Below are 21,754 nucleotides of genomic sequence, written 5' to 3'. Positions count from 1 at the left end.
TTGTTTCGTTTCGCTTCAGGTAACGGAAGGGGACCGTATAACGGCCATTGGGGGGTGATACCCTTACTTTTAGATGCTCATGACAATATACTTGAATGTCAATAACAGTCGAGTTCGATCTACATAGTGTGCAACTGACAGACAACCGGCCGTACCTTTGGAATCCCGCTCAGGATGACTCATCCGGAGATATTTCGTCCGTCACGCATCCTTAGTAATCGCGCACACACCTCACTCGTTGTCCGAATATCTCTTTCGTAGCGAAGGGAATACGAAGTGCTTGTACAACACTCGTGCTTACGGGGGACTTTACGTGAAATTTTTGCAAAGCCAATTATCAATCTTGCAAGACTGAGTCAAGATGCTATCCACTTTTCCGTCTCTGTGATTCGTCGATATGTGCATCGGAGCGCAAATGTGATTCTTAAAAGCATAACGTTAAGCCCTCAGCCTCTAGGCTTTTACGGCTGAAAAGTCAATTGTTCATTCTTTCAGGTTAGATTGACTTCAAGGGTTTTTGGCTCACAGGGTCTTCAAGTGACGTTATTGGCGATATGGGACTGATTTTTTCGGCCGGATATGGCCATGAGTGCTATCCTGGAGCCGGAGTTAGGCAGATAACGTTATGTTGTCATGGCTGAAAGGTGAGGTGTGTTATGTTGGATCGAGGTAGTTTGTGGTATATAGGGATGGCTCTTTTCCTTAATTGGTGATCTTTCTCTTCGCATCATTCAATCGTATAGACAAGATCTGGAACGGGTCGTTGGGCATTCGATTGCAATAACATCGAGATCTGATATAGGAGTTCACCTGGATTATATTTGAATACCAAGTTCCGTATGGCATCTTCATTAGACCATCCGGTCACTCGAGCCTCGTCTCGATCAAGCCAGACTTATCACGACAGTACCCAGCCTGCCCCTACAGCCGCGAAGGACACAGAAATCGCATATAGTGAGACAAACAATGGTACACCCTCATCCATCTATGACGAAAATCCCCCGGACGACAAAGATGAACCGTCAACAGGAAAACAAGAACAGCAACAAGAAGATGAAACAGAGTACCCCAACGCAGCCAAACTCGTCTTCATCGTCATCTCCCTGGTCTTATCCATGTTCCTGATCGCCCTGGACATGACCATCGTCGCCACAGCCATTCCACAAATCACAGATGAATTCAACTCTCTCGACCAAGTAGCCTGGTACGGATCTGCTTTTTTCCTAACCCTGGCAGCATTCCAATCCACAAGCGGCAAAGCCTACAAATATTTCCCGTTAAAGACGTCCTTCTTGATATTCATCTTCGTCTTTGAGATTGGTTCCTTGCTTTGTGCCGTGGCTCCGAATAGTACGGCATTTATTATTGGGCGTGCTATTGCTGGTATTGGTGGTGCTGGAATCTCGAGCGGTGTTTATATTATTATTGCGTTCTCTGCGCCGCCGAGTAGAAGGCCTGCGCTTACGGGTGTGTTGGGAGCTACGTTTTCGGTTGCTAGTGTTGTTGGTCCTTTGCTTGGTGGTGTGTTTACCAGTGATGTATCCTGGAGGTGGTGGTAAGTTTGAAAGAGTTCCTAATAATACATGACTCAGGAACTGATTATCTATTCGAATAGTTTTTATATTAATCTTCCCATCGGAGGTGTCAGCGCTGCTATTATCCTGTTCTTTTTCAAGACTCCGCCTACAGCTAAACCCGTCGATGCCCCCCTCAAGGAAAAGCTTCTACAGATGGATCCTCTTGGAACTACTCTAATCCTCGGCGCTACGATCTGCTATCTCCTCGCTATGCAATGGGCCGGTGTGACCAAGGCCTGGAGTGACTCTGAAGTTGTAGGTCTGTTAGTCGGATTCGGGCTCATGGTAATCGCATTCATTCTCGCGCAGCGATATTCCGGAGAGCGTGCTTTGGTCCCAAAACGACTTATCAAGGATCGTACCATCGCAATCGGATGTGCATACGTCCTCTTCGTTATCGGACCTATGTTTATCATGATCTACTACCTCCCAATCTATTTCCAATCTATCAAGGACGTCTCAGCTTCACAATCCGGTGTTCGCAACGTCCCCTTTATCCTGGCAAGCAGTATAGGTGCAATCATGTCGGGCGTCTTGATTACCGCATTTGGCCAATACGGCTATCTCATGATTCTCGCCGTTGTCATTGAGACTATCGGCGCAGGTCTCATATACACTTTCAATATTGATACCGGTCATAGCAAGTGGATCGGTTACCAGGCTCTGTGTGGCTTTGGCGCTGGACTCGGCAGTCAAATCGCCATTATCGTCAATCAAGCCATCGTCGACTCCTCGGATGTCGCGAACGTTACTGCCGTTACGTTGTTCTTTCAGACTATTGGTGGTGCCTTATGGATCTCTGGCGCACAGGCGGGTTTCACCAATACATTGATGAAGAAATTACCCGTCTATGCCCCCGATGTGAACCCAGCACTTGTCGTTGCCACGGGAGCTACTGATCTGCGTGGAGTGTTCACCGCGGCTCAATTACCGGGTATTTTGCATGCTTATATGGACGGTCTCAAGGTTGCGTTTATTTTTGCGATTGCGCTTGGGGGAGTCTGTTGCATTATCTCAGTTTTTCCGAAGTGGAAGAGTCTTAAGGGCAAGGTACAACCGGGCATGGGCGCTGCTTGAGCGATTCCCTGGTTGTCTTCAGAATAGTTACTTGGACAACGCTTTTCTTCGTGATGATGTATGACCTGTATACGGACTGGTATGTGCTGAATAGCTAGCTAATTAGACATTTTGCTTTGGCGTTGGCGATAGATACATGGATAATACTAATACTAATAGTGTATAAGTTCTAGACCGTTTCCTTCACTTTTATAACAGCTTACTCTTAGAACAATAAAACTCAAACGGTCAGCAGTCAACAGTAAATAAGCACTTAAGTTAGGACAGTAAATGCTCACTCAGTCACATTCTTAAATAGGAAGGTGAACTCAAAGCTTCTCATTGGCTCAAACTATATCAGCCCTAACCTTAACCTTTCCAACTGAGTTGACCAATCACCATGCAACAAAATTTCGGCTATTTTTCGTCCGCGCTGCTTCGTAATCAAGGCTTGATTACATCATCAGCTTCTTTAGACTTCACGTCTCTTCGATCGAGAAGCTATGTACCTCCTACCTTACTGACATCGCACTAGCAAATTACTCACATCTCCTGACAACCACGACCCTTATATATGTGCTTGTGATACGATCGAGGTACCTATTTGCGTGCATTTTCGTCCGACCAGGGTTCAATTCTTCAGGCCTGACGAATCCGGCCATATGGATCACGATTAATTCGGAATTAAGGATTCTGTCAGTCATAAATCCGCTAATTAACTTTTCGCGTTTGATTTTTTGGTCTTAGCTTGGGAGCTTGACAATATTGCTGCCTGGTTTGAGATCTCACTTTTTGGCCAATTGTTCTTTACATCATTCGATCGGGTGGAGTGAGGAGAAGTCCCTGACTGTCGATACTGACCTTAATTTTACATCTTCTTTCTCTGTGAAGCTACTGTGTTACCTTGAGTTACCGGCGCAGGCATCGTTGATTGTTCGCGATTGAGGCTGTGAGTCCATCTGATACTCTGGATCTACGGAAACTATCTACATAATGTCTGCGGCTCGATTCTTAGATTCCGGGGGTCCGCCTCGGAAGAAGATGCGAAAAGGGACCAAGAGCTGTACTGAATGTGAGTATCTAACTGCAGAGTTCCTCACAAACCAAATACGGAGTCTCAATCTTCCTACGTGCTTGTCATCGTCATTGTCATCGCCATCAACTGCAAATTGCGTTAACACCGAATAGGCCGTCGACGAAAGATTCGCTGCACATACGACTCAGATCGGCCTAATATATGTAATGAATGTCACTCGAGGGGTTTTGAATGCATCGACCAAGAACATGGAACCCTGGATCCCAAGGTTACAGGCCTCTTATCCGGAGAACAATCCTACAGTCTGCGTGAGCGAGTTACGCAATTGGAGAATGTGGTCAGAGATATCTTACAACAAATGGAACATACCACTCCGTCGTCAGCCTCTGCGTCTCCGGCTCAGTATGATTACCTCAAAAGCACAAATCAGAAGAGTAAATCATATGCATATGAAGGGGACTCCGTTAGCAAATCCGCTGAGAATGCATCCTTAGTATCTGGGCAGGAAATGACCGTCACAGTTGCATGCGAAACAGTCAAGGACGCACCAATCACAGAAAGTCATCAGATCGAAAACGCCCCCGTACTCCAGATCTTAAATAATAACGTTGTATCCCGCACCGAGGGAACCGCAACACGCAATCAGAATGTCGCCGCTACACTGGCCATATCACCAAAGGCAATTGCAGCGCGGAACGAACTCGTCAAATTGATTCCACCTCGGGGGGACCTCCGTCGCATTCGAGATTTGGCAGCGAATTGGTGGTCTGTATGGCATTACATGTTCCCCGAAGTTCCCGAACCGGATCGGTCAACTCTCATGGGCGAACGGGACTATTTCGAAATACCGAAATCTCCCGGTGAAGTAGCAAAGTTCTTACTTTGTCACTTGATGTGTATTGACCAGCTTCCTGCCGATTTTGATTATAACTCTCTCGAGAGGCCTATCGTTCCGAATGAATACGGCGATGATTGTGTGAACGCTATCGACCGCTTGATTATCAATGACGAAGATTTGTGTGGCACCCTCCCCAGTCTTGAAGCGATATTACTTCTATCAAAATGGTATACCAGTCTGGGGCGCCCCCGAAAAGCGTGGCTTATGACGAGACGTGGGATTGAATTAGCACAGCTGGCGGGCTTGCACATATCCACTGCCAGAGATCCTCATCCAGAGGACACACTTTACAATCGGCGTCTTAAGCTGTGGACAATGCTCGGCTTGAATGATCGATTTCTCTGCTTGATTTTAGGTCTACCGTATGGCATCCAGGAAAATATCTATCGTCCACAGGTGGAGCGACGACTGAGGACGGAGTCTCCCAACATGGAAAGCTATTGCCTCCAACTCTCACTCATCATGGGTCCAATAATTGATCGGAATCAACAAGATCCGGCAAATATGTCGATTGCAGAGACCTTAAAAGTGGAACAAGAAATGGAGACCCAGGCACGATCCATGCCCGACCACTTTTGGCAGGAGCAACCTCCCCGTCACAAAATGTCTACTGATGAAGCAGTTGAGCGTGTAATGCTTCCCTTCATGTTCCACTATATGCGGGCGACGCTACATTTACCGTTCATGCTGCAATCCCACGGCAACCGTTCGTATCGATTTAGCCAACAAGCCGCGTTGGAATCGTCTCGGAACGCGATGCGCGCGTATAATAGATTGCGTTCTGAGGGTATGATGAGCCCATATGTATGCCGCTTGATCGACTTTCAGGCCTTTTCAGTGGCCATGCTCTTGATCATCAATCTTATAGGATACTCAGAAGACTCGCCCAATCATAGTCCCGAACAAGACGAAAAGGACTGGGCACTGGTAGACGAAACTACAGAAGTCATTCGTCACGCAGCCGCTGAGCCTGCAGGCACTGTCGCCCGACAATCATTACTCATCCTTGAAGGAATCAGCAGTAATGTGGATAAAGAATGCCCATCATCCGCATCTTGCAAAATCTCTGTTCCATATTTTGGTAGCGTTACAGTGACACCAGGTAAAAAGGCATGCAAAACAAGACCTGAGCGCCCATCCACAACTCAACAACAGCAACCTACGCCAACCAACAGCAGCGTTTACAGTCAAAACTGCCATTATTCCTCCTCTGTCAAGGGTTCCACGTCGGAACAGCCAAGTCCCTTCCAACTCTACACTCCACCTCATACAAACATCGATTTCAGTAACGTCTCTGTCTCCATCTGCTCAGACCAGCAACAACAACACCATACTCAACAATCCCAGTCCCAACAACAAAGCCTAGAAACAACCCCATCATACTGGGATGATTCCTCACGCGTCCAACTAGAGAGTCTTCTCACATTACCAAACGCAGGCATGATGCCGAATGCGAACATAATGATGAATGAGCCAAACACGGCGTATATGAATGGGTTTATGAGCGGTCTTGAGAATGAGAATGTAGCTCTGTGGCCGAATATGAATTTGGATCTGGATTTGGACCAGGGTTGGAATTTTGATTGGTCTAATGCGGATATTATTCAATAGATCCCAATATAAAATTAGAGGGTTACGGTAAGGTTGGTTGGATCATGGGAGTATTATGTACTATTAATTGAATATACCATATGGGAAGGCGTTGGTTGGTTGTTTTCTTTTCTTGTGTATTTGGGCTGGGAGGATGCCCAGATGGGATTTATGCAGTGATACCACTCTACTCTATTCATCCTGTACAGACACAGCTGACCGAACCTTGGTACAGTAAAGCCTGGTTATAACAAACTGCAGGCCTCTCGGGGTCCAAGTCAATATATCCGGAAGTGAGTTCGATTTAGGGATGAAGGGCACCTTCCATATACTTCTCTAGTCTAATGTTCGTAAATAGGATGCTCTTCAGTCCCATGTTAAAGTAATCCAGGCTGAGATCAGTGGAAATATGAGACGACCTTCCTTTCGTTATAGCCAGGTTCTACTGTACATAGAAGTAGCGGGATAAAAGATGGTCAATTCACAGCTCTAACAATACAAACCTCTCGTACGCTAGCATCACGCTTATTACTCACAAGTATCCGATCACCATCACTCCAGGTTGATTTCCCATTAGCATTCTGCAACGCAAATACCGACGTCTTCGACAAGTGAAACATATTATTGACTTCCGTGCCAATGCTGTATTTCGTAACCCAATCCTCTTCGGTTTTGTTGATGAGTTCCTGTCTGATAACCGAGAACTCAATATTCTTTTTCCCAATTTCATTTGTTTCAGAGTAATCCGTCTCCGTTCGACGTAAAGCAAGAAAAAACTTCCCAACTTTACAATAAAACGTTCTCTTCTTCTTTCCCTTGTTGGGTACTTCACTCTCATTATTATTAAGACTCTCTAGGACCCAACATGCCCCCTTCCCAGCATCATCACCCCCGTCGTCATCATCATCATCATCATCATCGTTATCGTCAAATCCAATCTTCAATTCGCGCCATATCTCACGATAAGCCGCTACTTTCCCACCCAAATGCGGAGCAGGCATTTCGCCGATTTCGAGATCGTCGCCATTTGGAAGTTTTGTGAATTCTCCTTCATCAGCGACTTCTTCCTCTTCCTCATCCTCATCGTCGGTCTCGTCACTGCTGGCGTTACGATGAGGTTTATGAGAATCGATTTCATGTGTGAATTTGACTTTGCCTATGCCCAATTTCTCAGATGGGTTTGATCCAAGAGCTGAGGTAAGATGAGGGGTTTACTTACGAGGATCCTCAGAAACGACTATTCGCCGTCCTGCTAATGTCCAATAAATGCTGCCATCGTGTCGATTTACCCTCAAATCAACGTAGTATGTCCCCACGCTTAGGACGAGGGTATCTGGGCCTTCGGAGACTGGTTCTGGAGGCCATTGGACGCTGATTAATGTTGAGGCTCTTATATTCATTTTGATTCTGTCCTTTTCCAGTTCGATGAAGGATTGTGAGAAATTTGTATTGATGTCGCAAACTGGCCGTGATGGATGCCCCTCATAGATATGCTCTTATCTTATCGCTATCGTCTTCTCCTCGACTTTCCTAATTAGTCCTAGGGCACAATAACTCTATGTCATGGTCGAAGTCAGAATGGCAGGAAATTGGCTATATCAGTACAATCATAAGGCCATTTCCAGTGCTCCTCCAGTATTTTGATTGCTCTAAGAACGTTGCGGATTCGGAGGACTGTGTACAGTTCCTGTAGTAAGGTCTTGACTGTATCTCGATCTTGGTCTATGGCGTCGCATCTGTCTGACCGTTAGATTGAACAACATGAAATAAATAAAGTCGTTGTGATCTTGACTCTTGAGTTTGATGATCTGAGATAGTCTTACCCAGCCGTAAATATAGGCGTCGTAAGCAAAATCCATGGCGACAAAACCGAAACCGGTCTCACTTCGCACACAGTATCCAAAACCCCCCTTACGCATTGCTGGACTTGCTCAGAGTCCGAGTCCATATTGTGCAGTCTCCGTCTAATATGCAGTAGCGCAGAATACTGATATGCCGTGTTACATGCTGCGAACATCCGAAGCTCGTCGGGACTAAGAGAGATTTCAGGTGGGATTTGCAATTTACCGTTACGATCTCGACGAATCATCTTTTCGACTCGATATTCGATTTCGATGCATTCATCGCAGTGGATAAGGAATTCCGTGAGAATATCGTCGCCACAGTAATACTTCGGCGTCCTCACGGATGCATACTGTTGCATCAGATGGCCAATATCTCTGAACGCGAGATGCAGGTCAGAGGAATATCCAGCATAAATATCCAGAACAGAACCATGTGTAGCCACAGCATCAATGATGGGATAAATAAATTTCTTCTTCTGCTCTTCATCTCGATTCTCGTCTTTTGTCACTGCGGATAAAGCTTCGATGGAGATGTACCATCTCGATATCAGCCAACCACCTAATTGATTCGTAGGAACAAGGCCTCTTGTCTGGAGTAACGCCCTTGCCCCTTTCAAATGGGCTCGCCATGATGAGTCGTATTTACCGGAATAAATCTCAAACAGGCAAAGAGTTTTGACGGTATGTAGGAGACCGGTTGTATTGGTAGTTGTGTTCTTGTCATTCAGCTCCTGACGTAGATGTGTGATACTACTAGCCAAAATGTCTTCGGCCGGTGTACCACACATTAAACTTCCATTTCCGGAGTAATCATCGTTGACTAATGTTGAAAGATGAAGAGCTGAAAAAGCTAGTGTCGCGTAAAGTAATGAGGGTGTCTCCAGCGCTACTGGCAGGATCTGGCATGCCTGGTCACGCAGTGAAGTGTGGCTCATTAACATGGACACAGTCGTTATGAAGTGATTCAGTAGTAATTTATCCCTAAAACATAGTCCATTGAAAGCATCCACTTTCTTGATAAGATCTAGTCCTTTTTCGCTCGTATTCATCAAAAGTCGAGCATTGGGAGGACTACGCCCCTCTCCCGAACAGATTCTCCATGTCGTAGAAGCACTTTTTCGCGCTCGCCTTTGTCGTGATGATGCTTGCTCCTGCTTTCGGGGGACTCGGCCATCCCATTTGAGAGTAATAACATACTCGCAGGTGACGGCAGCTTCTGTGCAGCGAGTACAACTGGGTCGTTTCTCATCGCATTTCTGTCGTCGTTGCTTGCAGCGTGCGCAGCCGTGATGGGATCGCAGTGGCATGATGCACCTCAGAACATCAGTGGTCGATGACTTTCAATTCCGATGACTCGTTAGACTAGAGGAAATACCTAATAATAACCTAGTAGAGCATATTTCTGTGGGGAGTGATATGGAGAGGATAGGGCAGCTTATCTCTACCCAATCAAAAGATTGTCAGAGTAGAACAAACTCTATCTACATGAATACCTTCATCTACTCTCGATCCAGACAATTACTAGAAATATTTATCATTCATATCCAAGATCATAATTACATCCATAAGCCGCTTTTGCATGCATACAGCACGTCCCACTCTAGCCATATCAACGAGCGTGTCTGAGTGATAAAGATAATAGAGAAAGAAGAAGAAAGATACAATCTAAATATCATCATTCTCATCTTCATCCTCAGCCTTCTTCCCACCTCGGTTCAATGAGCTCATCTCAAATTCTTCCCCGGCATCTCTTCCAGTAGCATTAGCAGACATTGCCATGGCCTGGCGTCCAGTATCGGATGCTTCCAGGAATTCTCGTAGTCTTTTCTTCAATTCTTCAAGAGCCTGCTTAGATGCTGCGTCGGCCATTTTTAACATGGGTCCCCATAGGTTGAGTTGATATGTTACGTAGGCGCCGACGGCACAGACGAAGAGGAGGAAGAAGTATGCTGGGTTTCGGAGGACTATTATCTTGTTAGTATTAACAGATAAGGCTTTATAGATAAACGTACCGGCCCAGATTTCATTCCAACCCAGCGCAAGGAGCAACCCATAAAAGTACAGTGGGACTTGCGTAATACCACCGATGGCACTGCGCTTAGCTTCGACGTAAACTCCATCAGCAGCCTTTTTGAAACGCACAGTCAAATCCTGGCGCTTGGCATCATTGAGAATGGTCATTTCTTCCTCTAGAGATCTGCCATCTTCCGCGTCAACGCCACCAATCGGTGTAAGATCTTCCTCGTCAGCAGCGGTCGCCGAACTAGGGGTATGTCCAATCCAACGATCAAGTGGGGGAGGAGAGTTGTTTTCTGCTAAAATGAACTTTGACAAGAGCGGTATAAGAGTCAAAGTAGACTCGCGAGCCCGAGTATATACCCCTTCAATATCGTCTGTAGGACGCCATATACGCGGTACACCTGCTTCGTCATATCGGAATTTATCCTCAAAGTTCTCACGAAGCTTCAACAGCAGGTTACCCTCCATCATCTCTTCCTCAATCTTGAGACGCAAAACACTCCAAGATTTCCTACGAAGTCGCCAAAGTCCAACGTCCACTTCTTCAACACTGGCATCGAGACTAGTAGCGCGATCTGTGAATCGTCGTTCCGCGTCCAAGACGGTCTGGACAAACAGATTCCAAATACGGTCCCAGATTTTATTCTCTGCGGGTTTGTCGCCAGTCTCTGGCGCACCAGAACCACCACGCCCAGAACCAAGGGAATTGAATTCCAAACTAACAGAGTGGGAGAGACGTGACTTCACCCATCTTTCCACTCTAGTAGCAAGTCGTCGCATCTCGTCACGACGTAGTTGCCCACTGACCTCCCCAAGATCCTTTTGGTACAGCTTCAGTTCTTGTTTATAGTTACTCCATGCAGTGCCCTCTACCACTGTGGCGCGAGCTTCTTTCTCGAATCGCTCAAGGGCAGCTTGAGTTTCCTGCTTAACAATCTCCGCAAAGTCGTAGCTTGCGCCCTTTTTCTGACCAGCCTTGACAGCGTTGGAAACAGCGTCACTGAAATCCTTGACACCTGATTTGTGGGCTGCATTCAGTTGACCCTGGAAAAGTGCTTTCAGTCTTGTATCGATCTTGCCCTCTAGTTCGGTGCGTTTCCGTTGGTATACACCCTTGTGATAGCGACTGGCCTCTGTTTCAAAATTCTTGACAGCCTTTGTCCTAGCACCTCGCATAGCCGGCCCCAATCCTCCAAGGATAGTAGGTTCACCAGCGCGGACGCCCGCAGCCTGCTTCTCCTCAAATGGTACAATGGCTTCGTCAAAGGCGACAAGGACCTCTCTCAAGATCTCATCACATCGGAATTGCGCAAGCAACTCTTGTTGTGTAGGCAAGTCCAGATCCTTGTTGTTGACAATCTGATCCCAGATACCCTCCGCATAATGCGCAAAACCGTCGGCAGGAATTCTACGGTGGTACTCGGGCAGAAATACGCCGCTCTCAATAGATGCGCCAATAAGCTGTTCTTTTCGATCCCGTCGGCCTTCGCGGAACCGTGACCCAAGCTTCTTGGCCTCCGCAGCGAATTCTTCGGGCTTATAGCCTTTATGTGGCAATCCGTAAAATGCGAAGTCGAAATAGTCATGGATGGTAGAGCGCTCTAAGCCTTGGGGTTTTGACAAAGATGCCCATATCCGTGAAAGATCCTCGAGGAGAGTGATTTCCAAGTTCTTCAATGGTGTAGTGCCCATGAAATCACGAATGACAAAGAAGAGAAGGGAGCGATGAGTCGTGCTATAACAATATTAGTCAAGCTCTCAGAGGGCGAAATGCAAAAGCATACTTTTTATCCTTGAGAAACAATTGCAAATTCACCTCAAACACCGTCTTCAATAGACCCATATTCGCACCCTGATACAACCCGACCTGATGTTCCCAGATGTTGACAATCAACACCTCACTTGTCGCCAATGCGAAAAGGGCGCTTTTGCGCTCAAAGTCCTGATCTTCACCGCGCTCACGACCGTCTGTACCTTCAACATCCATGACTAGGATATTGTCCGCCATACGCGCATTGGGGTCTTCATGTTTCGTCTTGTTTTTCGACATCCAGATACCTTTCGTGGTCTGCCTTCGCTCCCTATCGGACATGACCGAGAACTGAGTACCGAAAAGATGGTTCAAGAGTGTAGATTTACCGGTTGATTGTGATCCGAATACGGAGATGAGGTGATAGTTGAACCCGGCGTTAGCGACATTTTCAAGTGAAAGGTACTTGGACAAGTTGGGACTTGAATGAATTATTTGTTAGCACATTTCAAAGCGACTCCCCAATTTAAGAACAGGGCGCGGATAATTACTTAAATTGCTTTTCCTCGTCAATTACTTGGACGCCATGTTCATAGGCTTTGGGATCGTGCGCCGCATCTCCCACAGACGCGAAGTGTCCATTCGTCCCGATCAAACTGGGAGCCGTAAGGCTCCTGCTCTCCGCGCGAGGGCGTTGATCCGTCATTGTCCTGCCTCCTTATGCAAGAAAATCGCAGTTGTCTGTTGTCTTGACGAGGAGCGAAAGGAGAAGCGGGCGATATGGGGATCTGTGGATCAATGCGAAGCAAGCTACTAGTACGGGCGGAGATGGAATCGTGGCGAGATGGTGACGTTCCGGGGAAGGTTGATCACATGCAAATAGGGTGAGCACTTGACATAGAACACGCGGTGATCTCGAAAAGTTTATAAGAGGATGGCTTGAAGGAGGCTGCTGAATACGGATCATGCGATGCTCCCTGACAGGAGGAGCTTCGAGGGTAACGGGACACTACGTAGCCGGTCATTCAATTGCGGCCTGAGGCATCGGTTGTCCACAACAACCGAGATGTGCTCCACTTCAACAATTCTATTTATCTGTAGGAGTAACAGTTTGTGGGCGCCAAAGTGTGTTCTCTGCTAAGATACCTAAGTGCATCAATCATCTTCCCACATATACTGGCATTGCTGCAGTCAGAAAAGATGATGTCTGAACATGTGAACAAGCCTCCAGGGTATGCTCAAGGTACAACCTTTGTTCGCGAGCACCAATTACACTGAGTAACGGAGTTGGATCCTTTCCAGTCCATGAAAATTGCTCATACTCGGTCAAACACTAGGAGACATGTCTGATCTTTCGGCCTGGATGCTATTATCTGATCATGAATTGACATGTCTCCATTCATTTCCGGCGCTATCGTCGTTCGATACTGCCCGTATATCCTACGCAGTAATGTCTTCATTTCTACCATTGCCAAACTGCAGTTATATCAGCTTTTATACCGGGAATAGAGAGCATTCGAAAGAACTCACTGTTTTCCAATACATCCTCTTCCACCAGCAGAAAATGCGAAGAGTAGTCTGTTCCTCTCGGCCTCTCCGTCTTTCTGCAACCATCTTTCAGGCATAAATGACTCTGAATCCGGGAACACGTCCGGATTCAATAAATGAAGTGAGTATGCTTGGCAACTTACTATAGCGCCTTCGGGACACTCATAACCACAGATAGTCCTGCCACCCTCAGGAACATATCTAGGCAAACTCATCGGGATTGGTGCAAACAGACGCAGACCTTCTTTAATCACAGCATCAAGATACGGCAATTCATCTAACTTTGCAGTCGGATTCCGTAAGATCTCCTGGCGGAGGTGGTCCTGTATACACTCGGAGCGTGGAAGAGATAGTTCATGCATCAAAAAGCAAAGACTATCTCCGGTGGTGTCTATTCCAGCGGCCATATGATCCATGCATTCAGCTGCCATCTGGATTGTGGTGAGCTCGGAAGACTTGCTCTGCAACTTATGCATGAGAGATGACTCGTGAGGGCTTTTCTGGTGGCTCTGATCAAGAACATATCTCCTTGACAGAGAGACTCGCTTAGGACTGAGGAATGGCGAGAAGATCTTATTCAGCACTGGCCAGTAATGTTGGACATATCTTTCTGGCTTGGAGTTAGTTTGGGTAGCCCCCGAGTGGTATATGACTTACGCTTGATGCTATCGTGATACGATAATTCTTTCATGAGTTTGAAGTCTTCCTCGTCATTCAAAGTATCTGTCCCGCCGGGATTGAAAAGAAAATGCGAAGCGCAGTCCAAAGCGTAGCAGTGCAAGGTGACCTGGATATAACATAAGCGTCAGTCCTGACAGCTTTTTTGGCATATTTTGGGTATATTTGCCAGTCTCATACGTAGATATCCAGATATCCACTACGAGATGCCTCGCATTGCTTCATGACCGATGCAGCCCTCTGCTCAAACCCCTCAAGCATCGGTGCACGAAGAACATTTGTCATCGAATACCTGTCCGCAAGTATCCTCCTTCTCGTAGCATGCTGTTATCCTCATCAGCAACCGATCAGCGCACTCTAACCGTCTTCACTAACATCCACCTTATTCGGCGTCGTAAACAACGTCCGATACCCATATTGCTTGAACAAATCATAAAACTCAGTCTTGTCATACCCGCTCCCTCCACTCTGATAAATCTCCTTCATTCCTTCCAGGTTCGAGAATGAGACTTCATTAGGAGCCACGCGAACAACTGGGCCGTATATCTGATGCAATTCATGAATCCAAAGTCGACGATTCTTTGTGAATTCATGGTATTTCAACACAAAACTGGTGATGTTCGTGTACCAGGGACCGGGTATTTTGGCTTGCCACCCACATATTGCTTTGACTAAGACAAATATCACCCAGATTGATATAGCTGGACCGGCAATGGACAACATGTTGCTGCCAATCGTTGACCAGATGAGGACCTTTTGATAAGTTCAAATGACTGAGTTCTGGGGACAGATAACGATCTCTTTAAGTATCTGCAGAAAACAAGCCGAAAAGAGTAAGTCGAGGAGATTTACTTTCATTAACTACCGGACTGAAGATAACGCCGTTATGTGGAATGACAGATTGGAATTACTCTTGATATTGAGATACTTACTTCATCGAGGAATCTGGGGAACAGGTCACAATATGGCGCTACACCTCTCTGGGAAAGTCGAGGAGATATCAAAGTGGCCAATTAGAATAAACTTCTTATCAGCGCGTGGGAGACTTAACTTAGCCCTAACATCATATACTTACCCGTATGGGGAAACTTCAGCAGAGTCATATTATGGGGATAGGGCTAGGTATCAATCTTAGGGTATGAATATAAATATAATGACTGTTCCCCCCTCCCATCCCCCGAGGGCACCCGTGGGCTATAACGAGGCACATTGTTCATCATTCACAAAACATGGACATCCAAAAGACCTCCCAGCCTGTCATAGCAACACCAACAACAATTGAGGCCACAGGATATCTCCATAAACTGGACCCAAAAGGCAACCCCCTAAGCCCAACTCCCACAAACGACCCAAAGGACCCTCTCAACTGGTCCCTCCTCCGCAAATCAACTTGTCTCTTCATAGTCGTCTATAGCTACTTCCTACTAACCTACTTCACCACTGCACCAATCCCCTCCTTCGGGTTCTTAGAAGAACAACTCAACATCAACTATTCCCAAGTCAGCTGGACTTTTGCCCTTCCGTGTCTGGGTCTGGCAATTGGTCCTTTGCTAGTGGGCTCGTTGGCAGATACATACGGTCGAAGGCCAGTGTTAATTGCGTGTACGGCACTAGCCGTTGTGGCGAGTGGATGTACATCTATCAAGACTATCAATTATGGGGGATATATGGCTACGAGGTTTTTTCAAGGGTTAGGAGCTGGGCCGTCGGCTAATATTGGTCTGGTGATTATTCATGATATCTCCTTTGAGCATGAGAGGGGTTTGAGGATTGGGATGTGGACTATTGCCGCTAATGCGGGGACGGTTTTGGGTGGTGTTTGTAAGTGTTTTTCCAGGAATTGAGTCTGACTATCTGATATGGTGGCATGCTGATAATTGTCTATAGTTGGTGGCCTATTGGCTACCTCTGGCGAATGGGTGGCATATCATGTCACCATCCTATTTGCCGTGCTACTGGCTGTACAGTATCTTTTTCTCCCGGAGACGTTGTACCCACGCGCAGCTGTTTTACATCAGGAGAACCAAATGATGGATGCGGACAAGACGGCTATCGCTATTACCGAACCGATATCCAAGAAAAGCAGGCTCGGTTGCTTCGTGAGTTATCTTCACTCTTAATATCCTATTCTAGTATCTAATGTCTTGTCTGTACAGGTCATCAGAAAAGCCCCCAATGTTCCTCATCCCAAACCATGGACAACAACAATCCAATTCTTCAATTTATTCCGCTATCCCACAATTGTCATCAGTGTTCTTGGCTACTGCTTTCTTCAGTATTGGTGGTTTGTATCCATACCGTATCATTAAAGGTAAATGAGCTAACAAATCAAAGGATCTGCGGCATCTCAACCCTTATCCCAGATGCCTACATCAACGACTCCCCCCGAACCCAAGGCCTACTCCTAATAGGCCTCTTAGTCGGCCTCCTAGTTGCTGAAGTCGTATGCTCAGGCAACCTAAGCGACAAACTGATGAGTTATCTGGCCAAAAGAAACGGCGGAATCCGTGTTCCTGAAATGAGGCTTTGGCTTGGTTATCCGGCTGCGGTTGTTTCGTCTGTGGGACTTGTGTTATGGGGTGTTAGTGTTGATGAAAAGTGGCATTGGATGGTTGGGCAGGTGGCTTTTTTCTTGTGTGAGTCTGTCTTTGATCTCGGCGATCAATGTTTTGAGGGAGGAAGAAAATGGGATTACTGACTTACTGATTAATAACAGATACTCTCGGACTACAAACCGGAAACACGGTCTTGTCTGCATACATTGTAGACAATTATCCTGACCATGCGAATGAGGTGATCACTTTTTACACTGTAATTATCAATGTAGGCTTCCCTTCAATGTTCCATGCTTGCCATGACTTTCATGCTAATACCCTAGCCATGAACAGCTCTCAGCATTCATCAATCCCTGGTTCATCTTCTACTGGGTCGAAGCATCAGGTACGTCCACCCTTCCTACTTTCGGAAACATCCATATGAATACAATTCACTCATACATCTTCTCTCTTCCAGGTTATACATGGACATATGCCGCACAATGCATAATATGCACATTTGGACTCATTCCGCTCTATATCATGCTGCAGAGATATGGTGTACGGCTGAGGAGTACGCGGCCGATGTACACCAAGCATATAGATGGGATGCTGGCGTCAACTGGGTAACAATCAATTGCCCAAGTGGCGTTGAATAGTGGAGAAGTCTCTGTGAAGCTGGGCAGTGGTGATGCGGTGTAGTAGGTATAAATCATACAAAGGTCGATCGACGCCGATTCGATGACCTAATAAAATGGGTACTATGTACAATCATTCAGTTCTTTACACAACTCGTTCCCATAGTGCAAAATCTAGCCCAAACACAACCCATCACTCAAAGGCTGCACATACTTTTCCCAATCACCTATCCCCTCCCTGTCTGCCCCCACAACCCCATCACAATCCAGATCCCGGCGCTTCCATACGTTTTCCACAATATCCTTCACCCGCGTCAATACGCCCCTAGCGACCAAAGCTTGAGACTTTTTCTCCATAATATCAAACTGATCCAAAAACCATACGCGCTCTTCATCATTGCCTGTTGAGTAGACCGCTCCGACAAATAGCGGCCATAGATGTGCGGATCGAAGATGGTTTGGTGAGAGTTGTTGAGTATACCCAATTATCTCTGTGATGAGCGCGCGAGCGTGAGACGTTTGTGGGTTGAGGGAGCGTAGAGTAGCTTGGAAGAAGAGTCGAGCGGCGGTTTGCATTAGGAGAGATGTGTTGAGAAGGATTGTTATTGGTTCGTCGGAAGTTGTGGGAGGTGTAGGTAAGGTTTCTGGGCCTAAGGGGTCTATATCCTGGAGATAAGTAGGTGGGACGAGTTGTATTAGCGTCTCCAGCTGATGTTCCACTTCCAGTGTCTCATTGCGCCAGAATTCTCTGTCGGTTGCCGGATCACGCTTGGAGTACGTTAGTAAGTAGCTCGCAAGATGAGAGTTTGTGATTGATCATCTCACCATATCTCTTGCCAGATCTGTGATTCTAGATATTATATTGACTAGCTCATAAGAGCACCCAATAGATGGATCGATCTGTATTCGATTCTATCAGTATCTATTGAATGTGACACAGTCCCAACCACACAAGACTCACCTCGTTTGAATCCACTAGCGGCACTTCGTGCATCACTTTGGCCACTTTGCGACACGCCGACCTTCCCAAAGCATCTTTGACAAGGAAAAACCTAGAGACGAATTCTATGACTTGAGAACTTATTCTCATAGGTGCAGATCGTTCACTGCGAGCCAGACGCATCAAGTCCAGGGCAGCGCACAGATGCGTTGCCCATGATATTTGGCAATTATCAGAAATCTAAGGGCTGATCAGATCCATTCAGCAGTCGTAAAATTAGAGCACCTACCTCAAAAACAGAAAGCATCAAAATAACAATCACATTCGCATCATTCGCCGCAGACATCGCGTCAAACGCGATCTGTTCACGGATTAATCGCATACTACGTTGCTTATGCCGTAACGCCAGAGGATAATATCGCGTTTGTCCTGTTGATGAAAGTGATAACGCACTAAGGGCAAGGACCATATGCATCACCGTTTCATTCGTGGTTGCCAATGGAAGAATCAGATTGCGGAACAGATTCGTAGAAGAATCAAGAAGTGGTATGGAATGGGAGACGGATCGGTCATCTGTGGGCATGTAAGCATGTGTTTCGAGAAATTGACGATGAGGAAATTACAATAATCAAAGAGAATAGGATCCATGTCGTGATACTCCTTGCTCAGGGTCGCGAAATTCAATGTCGGCATCCCGGCTGGCGCAGTGGCAAATGTCGCTTCTCTTTTCCAAACTGTATCCTTCTCAAAGTCCAGCCCTTGCTTCGCAGGCACCACCACATCTCCATCGACATCAGACACAAATGTATTCAAGAAATATTTGCCTCCATGACCTCGCGGGATGTCTAGCCACGTCGCTGATTTAGAGGCCGATAAGCCAACACGGTCCGCGCGAACTGTGCGTCCATGTTTGATTCCGCGTTTGCGAGAGTCGTCCTCCCATTGTAATTGGAAGCCGTAACTACAGACTCTGTTATCCGCTATGCAGCGATCACATTTGGGTTTATTTTCTGTCGCATTCTCAATTAACTTAGTTCTCGCGATACGGTAGGAGGCAACACAGACCAGGACAGCGGATCTTCCGCTGTTTGCAAGTGGAACAACCACCTCGGGAGTGTTTTACCCTGCGACCAGAGTTTTTGGATGTTTTATTTGAGTCTTGTATCATCTGTGGATAGGTGAATTGTCGCTGTAGGCTTTAAGATATTGTAGGTGATGTCGGATTAAAAGAGGAGATGGTGATGCAAAGCCGGAAGCTTGCCAGATATCGGTGGGGCCAGTCTCCATTGATTCATAAGCATTCGAGCAGTCTCGACTCGCTTCAATTTTCTACACTTGAAAGTCTCACATTATTTATTACAAAGTGAGTCTATTCTTTCATGACCAGATGAATCTTGCGCTTATTGATTGAGGTCCAACCACTGATATATCAAGCCTCAGGCTCGATCTATAAATCTAAAACATCTCGCTCCACGGTACACGTGATCGACTTTGCTGTGCCTCTACAATGCGCGCAGCTTTTTGGTCTACGCTTAGTCCACCAATGAATTCGAGCTTCTGTCTATCGATCTCGGACCATTAAACCAACTTCTACTTACTAGAACAGCGATGTAATCCTGTGCGATTGGAATATCCCCCGCTCGGAGCATCTCCGACGGTGACGTGGGTGAGGAGATATCCCCACGGAAGAAAAGCCGGGGAGAGTTTACGAATTTAACCGGAATACCTTTTATTTATTCTTCTTTTATTATTTTGTTCTTCTCAACTTTGCTTCATATATACAATCCTTATTGCTACAATCTCAGAGCAACTGGTCCCGAAACAAACAGCCAAGACAAAATGTCGGCTCCTCTCCCCGCGACCTACGAAGACCTTCCCAATCCTCGCCAATACTGGCCAGCTGCCCCTGGCTCGTACGAGGAAGGTCTGGGGATGCTGCGTCTTCTGACCCCTGAGATCGTCGCCTCTGCCGCTCGCAATGAAATCCAAACGGGAGAACGCGTATGCTTAAACTGGGAACTCGAGAACCTCAACCCTCCCGGATTCGGTCGTCGCCCATTCAACCACTTGATCAAGTACGTTGACAGTAGCAATGGCGCTGCATTGGACGATGAGTACCATTTCAACCCTCAACAATCCTCGCAATGGGATGGGTTAAGACATCATTCCGCGCCTGACAAGGAGAATCCCGGGAAGAAACTGTGGTATGGTGGTACGACAGTGGAAGAGATCATGAACACCGATTCACCTCGTATCGGGATCGGGCATTGGGCCAAGAAGGGAATTGCCGGTCGTGGTGTTTTGATTGACTATGCCTCCTGGGCTGAACGTACCAAGGGTCTGAAGCCCGACTATGCCCTGACACGCCACAAGATCTCTCTCGACGAAGTTCTCACTATCGCACAAGAAAGTAACATCAAATTCCAAAAAGGAGACATCCTCTTCCTCCGCGTTGGTCTCCCTCAAACCTGGAGCGCAATGTCCGCCGCAGAAAGAAAAACCTACTCAGAGCAGGCAGTGCCTCAACACGCCGGAATCGAGCAATCCGAGCGTGTGCTCAAATTTCTCTGGAACAATCATTTCTCAGCCGTGGCTAGTGATGCCGTTAGTTTTGAGGTTTATCCCGCCATTGAAGAGGAATTTGATTTACATCATCACATCTTGGCAGGCTGGGGCATGCCTATTGGCGAGATGTTTGATTTGAATGGCTTGGCTGAGTTGTGTAAGCAGCATAATAGGTGGACTTTTTTTATCAGCAGTAGTCCTTTGAATTGTGCTCGTGGTGTGAGCAGTCCTCCTAATTGTATGGCTATTTTTTAGGGACCGGATATGCTTTCGCTAATCTAAACAGTGATAAATGAAATAAGTTAGATGAATTGAGAGGATATATTGACGCAACCCCTATACCTTACTGATTTCAATTCACCGTGTTACCTTCACTTCAGAACACTGTAAAGCTTATGATGCCCAAGTGGTCTAATGGTTATGATTCGTGCTTCGGGACGCGGTATATCCCGGCTATATATATACAATAGCCCCAATGTGCGAGATTGGGCGTTCGATTCGCCCCTTGGGCCTTTTTCTTCTGTTTTTGCATTTTTCTGGACTCTTTCTCCCTTTCATTTTCTATTTCTTCATTTTATCGTATTTGTCTTTCGTGTTGTTCGTGGTAATTGGGTGGGATTTGATGAAAAAAGCGCCTCATCCTTTTATTGCCGTGAATACACGTCTGATCCAATCAATGCATTAGTGTCGAACAAGCTCAAAAAATATCTTCATATCCCTCCTAACTTTCGTTTACGTAAACTGATATTCTGTCTAGTTATCCGGTGTCCGCCCCTCGAGTGTCCTCCACAGTCTTCTGGGCTTCTCTTAGCTTAGCGAATTCTCGATTGTATGGTTCATTGCTGAACCAAATGTCGGGACGCGGTGGAAAGTCTTCTAATCTGGAAACCTTCGACAATTTGTTGAATTTCTTAGTAAAAGAGGCAGCAGTCACAGCTTTGCGGGCGTCCGTCATGGCTAACTCCTTGTTGGTAGCTTGCCAAAGGCACTTGGATTTCCAGCGTTCGCACACGCGTTCCCGCATAATGCACTTAGGGTACTCGATCTCTACCTCCGCAGGGTGGTCTGCATACTGAGAGTA

The 21,754-nt window shown here is 46.5% G+C and overlaps 9 protein-coding genes and 1 non-coding gene across 11 annotated transcripts, besides 1 other annotated feature; 5 read left to right on the top strand and 5 right to left on the bottom strand.

Annotated features, from left to right (window-relative positions):
• Positions 1 to 257: 257 nt before the first annotated feature.
• TSTA_043160 (MFS multidrug transporter, putative) lies at positions 258 to 2,654 on the top strand (the record flags this gene model as incomplete). The annotated part of the gene is made up of 2 exons (XM_002484749.1): positions 258 to 1,555; positions 1,616 to 2,654. Exons 1-2 carry the CDS (start codon positions 840 to 842, stop codon positions 2,652 to 2,654), a joined length of 1,755 nt encoding a protein of 584 aa, XP_002484794.1. The 5' UTR covers positions 258 to 839.
• A 504-nt stretch (positions 2,655 to 3,158) lies between these two features.
• Positions 3,159 to 6,543, top strand: TSTA_043150 (C6 finger domain protein, putative). Its single transcript, XM_002484748.1, has 2 exons — positions 3,159 to 3,705; positions 3,822 to 6,543. Exons 1-2 carry the CDS (start codon positions 3,627 to 3,629, stop codon positions 6,176 to 6,178), a joined length of 2,436 nt encoding a protein of 811 aa, XP_002484793.1. The 5' UTR covers positions 3,159 to 3,626; the 3' UTR covers positions 6,179 to 6,543.
• A 90-nt stretch (positions 6,544 to 6,633) lies between these two features.
• On the bottom strand, positions 6,634 to 7,557 carry TSTA_043140 (uncharacterized protein; the record flags this gene model as incomplete). The annotated part of the gene is made up of 2 exons (XM_002484747.1): positions 6,634 to 7,313; positions 7,377 to 7,557. 2 exons carry the CDS (start codon positions 7,555 to 7,557, stop codon positions 6,634 to 6,636), a joined length of 861 nt encoding a protein of 286 aa, XP_002484792.1.
• Positions 7,035 to 7,087: a microsatellite.
• A 90-nt stretch (positions 7,558 to 7,647) lies between the features above and the next one.
• Positions 7,648 to 9,308, bottom strand: TSTA_043130 (uncharacterized protein; the record flags this gene model as incomplete). The annotated part of the gene is made up of 2 exons (XM_002484746.1): positions 7,648 to 7,893; positions 7,981 to 9,308. The coding sequence occupies 2 exons, from the start codon at positions 9,306 to 9,308 to the stop codon at positions 7,731 to 7,733; spliced, it is 1,491 nt and encodes a 496-aa protein (XP_002484791.1). The 3' UTR covers positions 7,648 to 7,730.
• A 214-nt stretch (positions 9,309 to 9,522) lies between these two features.
• Positions 9,523 to 12,509, bottom strand: TSTA_043120 (GTP-binding protein Sey1, putative). The gene is made up of 4 exons (XM_002484745.1): positions 12,322 to 12,509; positions 11,805 to 12,251; positions 10,014 to 11,755; positions 9,523 to 9,965 (listed from the first exon to the last, which is right to left on the bottom strand). Exons 1-4 carry the CDS (start codon positions 12,474 to 12,476, stop codon positions 9,667 to 9,669), a joined length of 2,643 nt encoding a protein of 880 aa, XP_002484790.1. The 5' UTR covers positions 12,477 to 12,509; the 3' UTR covers positions 9,523 to 9,666.
• Positions 12,510 to 13,086: 577 nt separating this feature from the next.
• Positions 13,087 to 14,719, bottom strand: TSTA_043110 (cytochrome P450, putative; the record flags this gene model as incomplete). The annotated part of the gene is made up of 5 exons (XM_002484744.1): positions 13,087 to 13,246; positions 13,301 to 13,928; positions 13,976 to 14,105; positions 14,177 to 14,320; positions 14,372 to 14,719. 5 exons carry the CDS (start codon positions 14,717 to 14,719, stop codon positions 13,087 to 13,089), a joined length of 1,410 nt encoding a protein of 469 aa, XP_002484789.1.
• A 506-nt stretch (positions 14,720 to 15,225) lies between these two features.
• Positions 15,226 to 17,189, top strand: TSTA_043100 (MFS transporter, putative; the record flags this gene model as incomplete). The annotated part of the gene is made up of 7 exons (XM_002484743.1): positions 15,226 to 15,817; positions 15,884 to 16,095; positions 16,153 to 16,280; positions 16,331 to 16,632; positions 16,713 to 16,819; positions 16,885 to 16,936; positions 17,083 to 17,189. 7 exons carry the CDS (start codon positions 15,226 to 15,228, stop codon positions 17,187 to 17,189), a joined length of 1,500 nt encoding a protein of 499 aa, XP_002484788.1.
• Positions 17,190 to 17,238: 49 nt separating this feature from the next.
• On the bottom strand, positions 17,239 to 19,322 carry TSTA_043090 (uncharacterized protein). The gene is made up of 6 exons (XM_002484742.1): positions 19,174 to 19,322; positions 18,732 to 19,118; positions 18,398 to 18,681; positions 18,130 to 18,348; positions 17,994 to 18,068; positions 17,239 to 17,936 (listed from the first exon to the last, which is right to left on the bottom strand). The coding sequence occupies exons 1-6, from the start codon at positions 19,274 to 19,276 to the stop codon at positions 17,343 to 17,345; spliced, it is 1,662 nt and encodes a 553-aa protein (XP_002484787.1). The 5' UTR covers positions 19,277 to 19,322; the 3' UTR covers positions 17,239 to 17,342.
• A 117-nt stretch (positions 19,323 to 19,439) lies between these two features.
• TSTA_043070 lies at positions 19,440 to 21,484 on the top strand (the record flags this gene model as incomplete). Of its 2 annotated transcripts, XM_002484741.1 has the most annotated exons (3): positions 19,440 to 19,471; positions 19,549 to 20,892; positions 21,431 to 21,484. In XM_002484741.1, exons 2-3 carry the CDS (start codon positions 19,948 to 19,950, stop codon positions 21,482 to 21,484), a joined length of 999 nt encoding a protein of 332 aa, XP_002484786.1. In that variant the 5' UTR covers positions 19,440 to 19,471; positions 19,549 to 19,947. The 2 variants fall into 2 exon arrangements, with proteins under 2 accessions (XP_002484786.1, XP_002484785.1); XM_002484740.1 differs by having other exon boundaries at positions 19,440 to 20,892.
• Positions 21,074 to 21,185, top strand: TSTA_043080. Its single transcript has one exon. It is a non-coding gene; the product is annotated as a tRNA-Pro (tRNA).
• Positions 21,485 to 21,754: the final 270 nt, after the last annotated feature.

Source organism: Talaromyces stipitatus, genomic scaffold (genome assembly GCF_000003125.1).
Source record: "Talaromyces stipitatus ATCC 10500 scf_1105507295515 genomic scaffold, whole genome shotgun sequence".
NCBI lineage: Eukaryota > Fungi > Ascomycota > Eurotiomycetes > Eurotiales > Trichocomaceae > Talaromyces > Talaromyces stipitatus.
This window is presented reverse-complemented; position numbering and strand designations above follow the sequence as displayed.

Coding starts and splice junctions, on each gene's coding strand:
- TSTA_043150 (XM_002484748.1), top strand. CDS start 3,627: ATGTCTGCGGCTCGATTCTTAGATTCCGGGGGTCCGCCTCGGAAGAAG. Junction 3,706..3,821: donor GACCAAGAGCTGTACTGAAT/GTGAGTATCTAA, acceptor AACACCGAATAG/GCCGTCGACGAAAGATTCGC.
- TSTA_043120 (XM_002484745.1), bottom strand. CDS start 12,476: ATGACGGATCAACGCCCTCGCGCGGAGAGCAGGAGCCTTACGGCTCCC. Junction 12,252..12,321: donor GACGAGGAAAAGCAATTTAA/GTAATTATCCGC, acceptor AATTCATTCAAG/TCCCAACTTGTCCAAGTACC. Junction 11,756..11,804: donor TTGTTTCTCAAGGATAAAAA/GTATGCTTTTGC, acceptor ATATTGTTATAG/CACGACTCATCGCTCCCTTC.
- TSTA_043090 (XM_002484742.1), bottom strand. CDS start 19,276: ATGATACAAGACTCAAATAAAACATCCAAAAACTCTGGTCGCAGGGTA. Junction 19,119..19,173: donor GCGGAAGATCCGCTGTCCTG/GTCTGTGTTGCC, acceptor AGAATGCGACAG/AAAATAAACCCAAATGTGAT. Junction 18,682..18,731: donor TCCTATTCTCTTTGATTATT/GTAATTTCCTCA, acceptor ACATGCCCACAG/ATGACCGATCCGTCTCCCAT.